A 12980-nucleotide genomic window follows, 5' to 3' on the forward strand; every position below is an offset into this window, starting at 1 on the left:
TGCTGTGGTCTGGTTAGAGTATAGACCTTGTGGTCATAACATAATACAACACATTCCTCAATGTTACTGCTAGGAGAAGTAACAGAAAATGGCGTTCTTCCTTATTAACCTATGCTATTCGTTTACCCCTTGTTCTGCTTTTTCTTCCAAAACTTTTGTGTGTGTGCATTTCTATTCATATCAAATTCCTGCTAATCTTAATATTTTTGTTATGAACCTCTGCAATGAATGGTTATGGCTGTGTCTTTATGTAGAATTGTCGTATAGCATGAAATGCCCATTATGTCTGAGGTTACTGAATATTCTTAACTTGTCTAGACCAACCAAGAAAGGTTGGGCCAGATGATCCTTGAGGTCCCTTCCAACCTGGTATTCTATGATTCTGTGAACTTCTTTGTTGACCTTGCTTATGCTGCTGTTTGATGCTTAGCTGAAGTTATGTCTTTCAGGTGCTAGAGACAGATCCAAAATGAGGGTCATAAAGTAGAAGACAAACAGGACAATTTACTTTTACAGCACACACAGAGTGTGTCTGTTTCAAAAGCAGTCCTTCATGATTATTCTGACTGCAGGACAGCAGGCCTTTGTATGATCCTAGCAAGACTAGGCACATCTAGCAGAGAGGTATGTTTAACATCCTGCTGAGAACACAGGAAGCATGACTGTCAATACTGTCATCAGTTCAATCTAAACACCTCTTTATAAGATTTGTTTTGTCAGCTTCAATTTTTATTCTGTTTAAAAAAGAATAAACAATGTTAATAACATGAACAACTTCTACAGTATAGTATAGGGTGGTCAATGAAGAGTGGAAAAAAATGCCTTCTGTCTGTTTGAATGCTCTGTTCCTTTCAGCTAATAGATGGTGAATATCAGCTTTTCCGTAAGAACTGCCACGTGGGATCAGACTGAAGGTCCACACAATGGAGTTTAAACACTGGTGGCTATGAGACGTTTAAGGAAACAGGACATGTGGGGTGAACATTTTCCTAGCAAACATTTCTACCTGATAGTTGTCTGAGAGATTCAGGTGCTTTCTGACCTGAGCTGCATCTGAGCTGTTGTATTTTTGTTATCACTGATGGACTTCTCCTCAAGAACTTAATAATTTCTGAGCCCATTGGTCCTACAGAACCATAACACTTAGTAGAATTTAGTTTCATACTTTTTCTAAGTGTTGTGTGAAAAAACTAATAAGCCATGGTTTTATTTCTGTTATCATGGTAACTTTCAGGTTGTGTTTTGCTGGACAGCTCCCCCGTGTATTGGGCAGTTGGACTTTTGGAATAATTCAGGACGGGAATTCTGGACATATTCTCTTATTTTCTTGTTATTATTTCTCAGATCATAATTCAGTCTTCATTGGTCCGAAATAAAAAATAATTGTCCCGCTTTGCTCTTCTTTTACCAGATGCGTAGGAACTGGAAAACAAACAATCTAATATTAGATTCCATTGTAAATGTAACCTTTAGCCTCCCTCAGTTATCGCACAGGAATACATGTAAGCTTCTTGATTATCTTTTGTTTTTCATTTCTTGGGCATCTTGTTCTTGTCTCTGATAGCTCTCCTGGAGTGAGCCATAGTATTATTGGAGGTGTGTAGTCACTAATAGCAATTTATTTTAATGACAGTTTCCCTGAATCCTCTCCTATGCCTTTAGAGATGCATGTCAAGCTTCAAGGCCTTTTACTCATTCAAATCTTTGCTAGGAACATGGACTAGTAGTTTCACTCTGGAGAATTCAGATGTGCTACATGCTCATGTTTATTTGATGTCAATACATTTTGTTAAGTTACCATTGTTACCAGTGCGTTCAAGGAAATTACTTTTTATCATGAGTATGGTGGATATGAAATGCATGCAACTGTATTTCAGGGAGTAAATTTTTCATGATTATAGCCCATGGGTACTAAATAAAAAATGTCAGCTTCTTGGATTTGGTTGCACTATAAAAGTGTGCTTAGAAATAATGGATTCTGTGACTGTTTGGGAAAGGACTCCTAGGTTTAAAAGCAGAAAATAGATGCACTTAGCAGCAGAGGGAAATGCTTGGTATTGTAATGTACAATTATTAAGGCTTTGGAAAGCTGTAACAGAACAGGGAATGCAGCAGAAAAGGAATGTGAATAAGAGGAGTGTGTATAGTAAACATAGCTTTTTAAAGAGCCTAAATTAATGTTGCAGAGAATAAAAAAGAAATCAGTTGCCTGTATGATTTCATGCCCTCCCACATTTGTTCTGCTTTGTCTCACACTTGGGCTACATTGAAGAACAATACTGATTCTGAAGTCTGTGTAGAGAGGAGTAGTAAGCATCGGAGCTATTAGTTAATGATCCAAAACAGCAACTCAGTTCTGGCTGAGAAACATCCATTGTCTCTCATGTTCTCACACGATTTCTCCTCCTACATAGTTCTGCTTTTTTTCTTTTTCCTCCTGTCTCCCCACACAAAATTGTGCTTAAGCTAGACAAAAAAAATCACTGAAAAGTAATTTTTATTGTTGGTAATTTAGAGTGCTCAGTACTATTAAGTACAGTGATAAATCACTTCTGGAGCTATAAATATTTTTATACATTTGTAAATATGTTGCGCATTGTGTTGGTGCTTAATAAAATAGGGAAATTTAAAATGTTTATGAAAATAACTACCTGTATTTCATTAATTAAAAATGTACTGTAGCTTCTGTGAATTCATGTTTTATAAAATTACACTGTAGAACAGAAGGAAGCAACTTGAATGTAGCAAATCTATAGATCTTCAGTCTTTTAATCTGAGAAATGAAGAGTTTTTCCAGTAAGCTAAGTGTGGTGAGCTAGCTGGTCTTTCAAATACTGAGGCCTCTGAAGGGGCTTTATGTTGATTTAATTAAATTTTTTGCATTTTATCACAGTAAAGATAAAGAAGATGGTGCTTATGTTTTACTTTAGGTGCCTCTGAGACTGTCTACATATTGCCACAAACGCCCAAAATCCTAACAGTACAACAGACAGGAAGTTTGTTACCTAATTATTTCCCTTACTTGGATGAACACTCCAGTCTCTCAATGTCTGAATGAAACCTTAGCCTCTTCAGGTGAATTGAGAAGAATTATAATTGGGAAACAGTATACCTGTTAGGTCTACAGAAGTGAACAGCAGCATTGTTCAAATATTTACACTTCAAATATTGTGTAGCCTTCAGGTTCAGTCTAAGACCGTATTTGAGAAACTTGGTCCGAAGATGAGGTACTTAGAATTGCATGGGAACTTCATCTACTGTCTTTTAATGAGGTGGCAATAATAAAGATGGAAAAACACATACCTTTTGTGATCAAGAGGTACAAGGACTTTATTGCTGGTAATACACAGGAAGCAGGCACAAGAAAAATTTGTTAGTCTTGGAATATTTCCCAACTGCTAAATATCTAAAAACATTTGAACAATATCTAACAGGTTTGTATTTTACTTGCGAACAAACACAGGATATGAATATTTCTCTAGTAATGTAGAGAGAGCTAAATTTGCAGTCAAGAATTTGAGCAGATGTCTAAAACAACTGGCTTTTAAAAACTAAAGCACCCACAATCACTTGCACCAACACTTGCACCAACAAAAATTGTTTTGTTTTTTATTCCTGCCTCACAAAAATTAACCATCTGCTCATTAGATGTGTTAAAAATGGAAGAGTTGAAATGGAGCTGGTGTGGCTTGCAGCTTTTTGGCAGACGCTGAGAGGCGTAAATAGGGTTTAGTAGTACTTTTCAATAATAGTAAGTGGTATAGACAGGCCTATATCAGAAATAACATAACCATGTGAGAACTATTTACATTCAAACAATGCCTATACTGCATGCATAGCAAGTTTAATAGCCAGCAAGGAGGCCTCTACCACATGTTGCAGGCATGGTAAATACTGAAGACCATTGGAAGACTATTATGAAATTTCTATCATTCACACCAATGCAAAATTCAGTCCTTTGCGGACTTCAAGTCTATATTCCACACTTACTGTAATGTAGAATCACAGAATCGTAGAATGGTTTGGTTTGGAAGGGACCTCTAAAGACCATCTAGTCCAAATGTATACTACCAAAAGCAAATGTGCAGCATAGATGCTTTGCATCTGCATGAGGTGTACAATTTTTGGAACAAGCTAATCTGCCTAAGATATGGAGGAGATTTTATAACCGAAAATTTTTCATTTCAGTGCCTGACTGGGAAGTGGGCCGAGGCCTATGCATTCAGTACGCAATTTGCTGGCTGTAATGATTGAGGAGCATATGGGCGGTGCATTCTGGTGCCTAACGTTTCGTGGCTAAACCCTTGTTAGGGGCATCTTAAAACTACAGAAAGTGACAGCTTTCAAGATACTGCCAGTAAACTTCAGGCAGCTGTAGGTTAACCTGCAGTCTGCTTTCCAAATATGCTTCAGATATCTTGTATTGTCAAATATCTCCTCAAGATGTTCTGAAAAGTAAAAATCAAGGAAATATATCTTCAACTCTGAGTGAACTGAGGGAACTGGCTGATGCATTTCAAAGGATTAATTGAGATAATTTTTGAATTAGTTTGATTGGACATGATTATAAACTTAGCTGGGAAATAAGAATCCTGTGAAGATGCCAGTTTTTATGTAACTAAATAGTAGTTGATGCTGAATAACCAGTAGTATGTGGAACATTGACAATATTCTGAAAGATAAATATGCTAAATAAAACTGACCTTGATTTTGAAAATGAACAAGGGTGATTGCTAATAGAGAAGATGATAAATTAAGATTCATTTCTATTGAGCTGGTACCTACATGGTCCACAGCTGTCACAGTGATAGTCAAGCATATGGTGAAGGAGAATACCTCTTCAGGCATGTGGAGAAAAGTGGGTGGACGCAGCTACTAAATAACGGCCTTGTTAGCCCCCTCTATTTTGCTGTAGCCATTCCAATAGGGAAATTAATCATGTTGGGCTGTGTCTCAATCTAGGCTTGCTGCATTGCATTCTAATTAAACACCTTAGTGCTCCATCTCTAAGATCACAGGATCACTTCTCTTTAACCTTCTGTAAAGACTCTGTCAGGAGTAACTTGCCATGAAAACAGATACAGAACTGCAGTTCAGGAAGACAAATTCCGTTCCTCTGACACGTACTACTTTTTTCCTTGAATTGCTGGTACAAGTGAGGAAGGACCAGAAATATTCAGAACTCCCCAAAGTGTTGTTGAAACAAACAAACCCTGTAATAGTAAGTCTAGGAGTGCAAGGTTGACCTTTAGGATCTCTTCCTTGTTTCAGTGTCTTTTAAATCTGGTATTTCTAAGGTCTTTATCTGCAACTGGGATTCTCTTTGTGTAATGTGTTTGTTTCCCCACCAAAAGTGAAATAGAAAATACATAATCAGTGGAGTATTGTATGTGACAATTAATTAATCTGAGATTTTTCTGATTGGAGACGTAGTATAAACAAAACATCTATATTTCAATGTGGAAAGGACTGCATAGTTATAAATAAATAGTATATCTTAATCTTTATGAATGTAAAGCACATGATTTAGTTTAAACACTGGTCATCACTGGAAAAAATACTAAAATAATCATCCTTTATGTGGCATAATACTGGGTGAAAAGGAACTTCACAAGGTGAATCAGTAGGGTCAGAATAAATTCTAGGCTGATCAGCAGATAGTGGATCTGTTCAAACTAGTTATTAAGAGTGTGTGTAAATCTGTTTCATCTTAACATTCTGTCATTTTCCAAACAACCCAAAGAAACCATCAATTCTTTCATAATGTTACTGTGGATATTCATCAGTATGTGGCATGATTTGGTGGCTAGAGATATCCTATGAGGAGTGCAGCAGTTGGTAAAAGAGCTTCTGCATGGTACATTTTCCAATCAAAAAGAAATTTCAGAAGAAGCAGAAATGATTGCTTCTTCCAATTTTTGAAGTCTTAAACACCATCCAAGCAAGGTGTTTAAGAAGAGGTTGAACAAACTTCTGTTAAATACATTTCAGGCCTTGGTGATGGCACCTTTGTACAACAGGATTAGATAGATGGCCTCTTGAAGTCAATTCCAGAAATATTGTTCTACTTTTTTTACTTGTTCTACGTGTTCTTTATTGTAATTGACAATCTTTTTATGTTATATTTCTTAAAATGATGTATTTTAAATCTTCTCTCAGGTTTCTTTTAACTGCACAAAACTCATTTGACTACAGTAGCCGGTAGGCTCTCCACTGCTTGGTGGAATGGAATAATCACTCTGTCTTGAATTTATACTTATGTAAATACATCCTATGAAGAGATTTGCCCTTTTTTTGCTATAATATCACATTGTTAATAATCAATCTGCTATATTTTCTTATTTTAAATTTTCAATTAGTACTGCCACATAGTCAGTTGTTTGTTTTATTTTTGTTTAATTTTTTTCTTAATGTAAATGTAATATTTTATCTTTTATTAAATTTTTTGAGTGTTTTTAATAGCAATTTATAATTTGACTAAAAGTATCCTCTATTCTGACCTTGTCTCTGGTAGTGCTTTTAGTTTCACCTAGCTTGTCTTAATTTACAAATTAACAAAAATATCCTCAATGTAAGCTATTTGAGTATGTATTAATTAATTACTGATCAAATGTAAACCTCTTCGCCTCTCACTGGTACTTATTTCCAGTTTGATAGTGACCTGTTTCTGGATAACTATCTGCCTGCGGTTTATCAAGCTTCTTTGCATTGTGCTGTTTGACCATGTTTCTCTTACATTTTACACATCTACAGTATTGTCAAAAAGCCCTACTACAGTGAAAGTGCAACACCTACTGTAGTTTTCTTATCCACAATGCAGTTACCATGTTAAAGGAAGAAATTAGTTTAGATTGAGATTTGTTCTGGATAAAAAAACCCAAACGCTTGTTGGCTGTTGGTTAAGCTTGTCATAGTATTTTCCATATCCTCAAGATTTCTTGTTCCAGTTTTTTCCAGGAGTTTATGTTAATCCCACCGTCTTTCAGGAATACTTGAAGCTATCCGCAGATTGCTCTTAGGCTGCTTGTCTGTTCTCTCTACGTTGCTAACTTGGATTTCATCACGCCCAACTAATCTGGAAACACTGGACTTAACTACTTGCTCTTAAACCTGTTTTTTGCCTATTTCCACCAGGGTTGTTAGCATTAACTCTGTCTCTATAGTTGACCTTTTGAAGAGTAGTCTGAAGCAACCGTCAGCTACAATTAAGAAGTACAATTGACTGCTGCCAAGTATAGCAGTTGAAGCTTGGAAGCCTTTTAGTTAGGGTAGGAAATAGGAAAAAATTGCTTTTGCATTCAGAAGCGGGGTGACTTGAAATCATGCAAGTGCCCTCATTTTTCTGTTCTGGAACGTTAGACTGATACCTGGAAACACTTTGGTGGCAAGCAAAGCAGATTTCAACAGAATCACTATATCTAGAAATGCAAGTAGTATCACGGGAAAAATGGATTTATGGGCTGCCGTTGCCTTGAGCCAACATGCTTGTTAATTTGTGATAGATCTAGCTTCTAGCTTTTGTCATATTTCTGTGGGTAACCTTTGAGTGACCCTTGACTGATGAGTGAGTTGGCTCTGTTGCACATGAAACTATTTTGCATGAGAGAAAAACTGATTCTTTTCATTCTGAAACCTCAATCTGTTGTAATTTTTCTCCACCTTTTGAATTGCTTTAGAGTTGACAATTAAGCCTATTTGAGTGGAATCAGACCTGGAAACTGTGTTTTTCATCTCTGTTAGAGAAATTATTGCAGGGAAATCTTACAACATTCCTTATCTCTCATCATTATTTTGTTACCAGTTGCAGTATCTGTATATGTATTTCCTTCTGACTGAATTTTTTGGGATTGATAAAAGAAGATGAAGCAGAGAGCCAGTTTTGGTAAATTCCAGAGATAGTATGTGTATACAGAGACAGACAAACATAGATCATTCATGATCTGAAACTGCTATCAGTTCTTAATTGCTAAAAAAGTATTAATGTGAGGGAGACAGCTAGTAAAGCAGTTAGAGGCTGTCCATATTGCCTCTGTTGCTATCCTGGCAACTCAGTGTCCCACAAGGAATGGTAAGTCCCTGCTGGTTTCTTCCACTTACCTGAGAGGAAAACAAGAAAATCAGAGTGACATGCCATGCTTGAGCATGGAAACCTGTACAATGTTCTGCATTTACAGCACTTGAGAGCTTGTCATTCAAGCAAGTCTAAAATTCGTCTTAGCTTTGCTCAGATGCTGATATTAGAGCACTGACTGCTTTTCTAAAAAATTCATGGCTCGTATCAAACTTTCTGCAATTACCTAGAGCTGCTATCTTCATTTCATGACAATCTAGACTATGATGACTATCAACTTCTCTCTGTCTAGCAGATTTGAAAGACCAAACTCCTTTCCTGGGTTTAGTGATGGGATATATCCTTCTTCTCATTTGCCTGAGGTCAAGGCTCATGCACAGTGTGTTTCTGCTATAGGAAACGAGCAGAACATCCAGATGGCATATGCTAGTGCATGTATGCACTCTTGAAGTTTTCAGGCAGCTTTATAAAATGGCATGATAAATAAAACTGGTTTTCGATATGTGCTTTTCCTCTTTCTTTTGCAAGGAGATTGGAAAAGCTTCAAAAATGCATGTGTTTGTGTGTCTGTGTGTGTGTGAATACATATGTGTATATATGGTATCCCTCAATGTGTGCAAAAATGATATGAAGTAAAAGAGAGGAAACGTAAGTGATAAATAGCTATCAATTACTGGCTTTAGAAGTCCTTCAAGTGATCTTGATCTCATGGATAATAATTACAAAGTACAAACTTCCCAAATAATATGTTGCACACAGTTTATGTATAGTAGAATATGTACACTTCAGAGGGTAACTGATATGCTAACTTGTACTGCAGGTGCTTAGGATATATTCTTGCTCAGGGAACTCTTCAAACGCAATGGAAATGCTAAAGTGGGAAACCAGATATTTTCCAATGTAAGATGTTGCTAACATCATCTTCCTTCTAGCAAAGTAATTACCAGTTGCCTCTTTGCTTTTGGCTGTGGTAGACTGTTTTCTAAACTTGAAGCTATGTTTCAGTGTGTCCTGAGTCCTTTAAACTCAATCCTCGTATTATGTTGTAGCTTAAAAATAAAGAAGGAATAAATGACAATTAGTTTGCTTTAGTTTCTGTACTATATTCACTGATGGTGTCAATTAAAAAGCAGAAATAAATATTTGCATTCAGTGTCTCTTGCCCATCTTTCCCAACTACCCCAAACAAAAAACTCACAAAGCTCAGCCAGAGGTCTATAATGTCTTGGAGAAGAATTTGGAGGGGCAAGGGGTTTGGTGCAGAGTATGGAATAAGAGGAAGGAATTGTCACTTTTTGAGATAAAGCAGCAAATTTGAAGATTGCTCAAGTTTCTCAAATTTTTTGGCTGGTGCCATTATTCTGTTGAGCTAGGTGATAAAAAGAAAAGTGGGCAGTAACTAGCTTAAATTCCTGTGACCCTGAATTGAATCCTCCTTGGAACTTGTGCAGATTCATAGTGGTGAATCCATCTGACACTTTGCTAAAAGGGAAAATAAAAAAAGAGGTATAAGAAGGAAACTTGAGAAAGACTGACTCTATAAAGACCAGTAGCAGTTAGGGTACACATCACTGATTATAAATATGTATTTATTGAGAGATGGGCTGCATCTTGTAGCCTTCTGATTAAGACCTTCGCCAGAGATGTTAGAGATGCATTTTTCAAATTACTTCTCCTCATTTCTTTTCCCCGTTTTCTAGGTGAATTCTTTAAACATGGAGTTATCAAATCTCTTGGTACCTTTTTGTCTCCTTTGATCTTCCTACATGTGAAAAAGTTCCTTTATTGATTTTGCATTGAAACAGCAATTCCCATGAAAAACTAAATTTCATAAGGCAGTGTTTTCAATCTATAATGACTTGAATGAAAAGTGCTTTTGACTGGCTCTTATTACCCATCTATTTCAAGGGTTAAAAGGACAAAATCTTGAACAGTATGCAGGACTGTATTCAAGATATGATGATTACAAAGGTACTCTGTAATAGCGACAGAATTTCGGCATCCTTGTAGCTAGAATAAACAAAAATCGATCACTGTAATGGTGAACTCAGAAGAAGAAAACAACAGCAAAACAAGAAGGCTTGCGGACAGCCAATTTAATGAATGACTAGGTGGTAAAATTTTAGGGTATTGAATGCCAGTAAGTGCAAAGTAATGCTCGTGGGGAAAAAAAACAACCCTGACAAACATTACAACAGACTTTTAAGTTGGCTGTTGCCACATGTCTCTCAGGTGGGAGATACTTGAAGTCTGTGTGGATGGTTCCCTGAAAATCCAGCTGATGCCTGACCAGCAGTTATTCCATTTCCCTGCCTTAACCTCCCTGCCCCCAGATGGAATCTCAGGAATAACTGGAAGAAAAAGAGAGGACAAAACTATGGTATTTCTGTCTTCTTGAGTGCTTTGAATGCTGTATCTGTCCATTTAAAAAAAAAGAGATATTAGAGCTAGAAATAATACAGTGGAAAGTATATTGGGGTGTGGAAAGGCTTTCATGTAGGAAGATGCTAACTAGACTTGGACTGGTCAGCTCAGAAGAAAGGTAACTGGGATAATCTGAAAAAGGTCTATGAACTCATCAATGTGTTAGAGAATAAAAATAAATGATTATTTAGAGTTTTTCATAATACAAGATGAATAGGGCACCTAATGAAATAATTAAACAATAGGTTAAAACAAATTAAATCTAATTCTATCATAGCATTCTAGGTATTTTTCTGATAACGTATTCAGAGTCGGAGACTGGAGGACAGCTAGTTAGAGGAAGCAGGCAATGAGGGTTCAAAGTCAGGGTAACTCAAGTAGCAAATGAAAGAAAATGTCTCTCTCGATTCCCCGCATATGATAAATCATGTAATGGCTGAATCTCAGTGCTGTAATTCTCTTTCAGAGTGCATGTGTGGAAAATACGGTGTTTTTTTCACACACAACTTAATTGCACGGTGGGATATGCTAACATAGGATGTTGTAGAAGCCTGCGGAAGTATTTGGGTTTCACTATTAATTAGATAAGTTCATAGATGAGAAGACTATTGAAGAGCATGATACATAATTGTCCAAATGTATCTTAGGAAGTCTCAAAAATACGAGGTTGCCAGGAGCTGGATGAGTGTGTTGCAAAGGATTGCTTTATACTTGCCTTTATTCGTAGGCATCTTCAAGTCACCACTGTCAGAGATAAGCTACTGAGATGGATAGACTTCAGTCTAACCCTTCAGCAGTTCTTGAGTTCAGGGCTTTTCCCATCACAGGTGAGTATGTAAGTCACAGGCCTTTGATTTTGGCATATGTCTGCCTTTCTTTAAAAGGTTTTGAAAGATTCAGTTATGACTGAACACAAACTTTTTCAGAGAATAGAATTATTTTCTTCTGATTTGCCCTCCAAGGTAAAACCTATTTTCTTAAGTGCTCTAGAGATCTTCCTTGCTGCTGAGCCAATGATAAGTAATGAGTATCGCACAAGATCAGCCATTGATCTCATCTCCAGAGAGCAATGAATCTGTACTGCGTCGCCTACTATTGCCCATAGCAAAGAAAAACAAATACAGATTTTTTGAGGGAAATACAGATTTACGAGTTTTCAGGTTGTTAAAGAGTTAAAAACTCCCTGTGAATAAAACGAAAAAGGCATGTTCTGTTCAGAGAAGTTACAGCCTTCTGCAAAGAGAAAATGTTTACAGGCAGGATAAAATATAAGCAATTTAGGAATGATTTGAAAACTGTCTTCAAGTAGATAGGAAGTAGAATGGGTGTGAGAAGGACAGAACACAGCACAACAGATGAAGCATTAAATAAGGTTTTGCAAGGGGAAAACCTTTTGGGTTGGAAGTTAGCCCTTTTTCCCCATGGGGATTCTGAGGCTCTGTTTTGGTGGTCTGTACAGTAGAGACGGAGCTTTGGCAAGCTGAAGAGTGCATGATGTCATTTGGATGCATAACATATGCACGGAGAGCTAGTAAATGCTGTTCACACTGCAGTGCGCTGCCAGATGTGTGTGCTGGAATGCACTTTGAGAAATGGAAAAACCATCTTTATAAAGATACTAAGAAATGATATAAGAATGTCCTGTACTGAGCCTGGTCTCAGCCACAGTATCTGTCGAGTACAAATACACTCTGTGGGGTTTCTCACTCCTAAACCCCAGGGTTCTGCTCTCAGGAGCAGTCCGTGTAGAAGGCCTTATTCAGCATTTTTCTGTTGTTCAGAGATGAGCTCTGAGAAGCTCCTCTTTTATCCAGAAAACATATCTAGAGCTTCTTAGTATGAATTATTTGCAGCAGATGAAAATTAAAGGAGAATCCATTCACTCCAGTTTCCACTTTTCTTTTACTTCTGATTATGAATGGTCACACCATCCTTACAGCAGAGGCTTCTGGTACCAGCCACTGTTGTCTTTACTGATGCACAGCGCTCTCTGCAGATTAACATGCTTCCAGGAATTATTTGAATCTCTTACTCAACAGTGCTTCACATGCAATAAAACTGAAGGTGGGTTTACCTTTTTTTGTACTTCAGGGTAAAAATAAGAATATTTGTATTCTGTACAGTATATGTTACCTGGTCATTGGTATTCAGAGAGTTAAATTTAGCTTTGCTTCTCCTTCCTTTTACACAGGCTCTGAGAGATTAAAGGGAGGAGGGGAGCTGCTGGAAGGCAGCAACAGGAGAACGCCTACAGAAAGTCAGGAATTCCTTATCCAAATGGAACAGCATTTCAAGCTTGAGAGATTTTTTCTGTTTTGTATATTTGTGCTATTTTTTATGTTTACTGATGATTTTTCCTGCTAAAAGGATTATTGCTAACTAATGGTATTGTAATCTCGCTAGTCTGTATACAAGACTACAAACAGGTCTCCTATAATAGTTACACAGATAAATTGCTACTCTGGAGTCTTTGGAACTGTGCTGC

At 37.0% G+C, this 12980-nt stretch overlaps 1 protein-coding gene across 1 annotated transcript in view; it reads left to right on the plus strand.

The window, feature by feature from the left end:
• Nucleotides 1–12737, plus strand: part of LOC148056046 (tetratricopeptide repeat protein 28-like) — a 49304-nt gene extending 36567 nt beyond the window's left edge. Inside the window, exons 3-4 of the mRNA XM_087754631.1 lie at nt 11223–11322; nt 12687–12737. Of these exons, the coding sequence (XP_087610757.1) occupies nt 11223–11252 (30 nt within the window). The 3' untranslated portion in view covers nt 11253–11322; nt 12687–12737. The remainder of the gene's footprint in view (nt 1–11222; nt 11323–12686) is intronic.
• The last annotated feature ends 243 nt before the right edge of the window (nt 12738–12980 follow it).

Source organism: Nipponia nippon, unplaced genomic scaffold, assembly GCF_047370975.1.
Source record: "Nipponia nippon isolate SJK-2023a ecotype South Korea unplaced genomic scaffold, ASM4737097v1 scaffold_18, whole genome shotgun sequence".
Classification (NCBI taxonomy): domain Eukaryota; kingdom Metazoa; phylum Chordata; class Aves; order Pelecaniformes; family Threskiornithidae; genus Nipponia; species Nipponia nippon.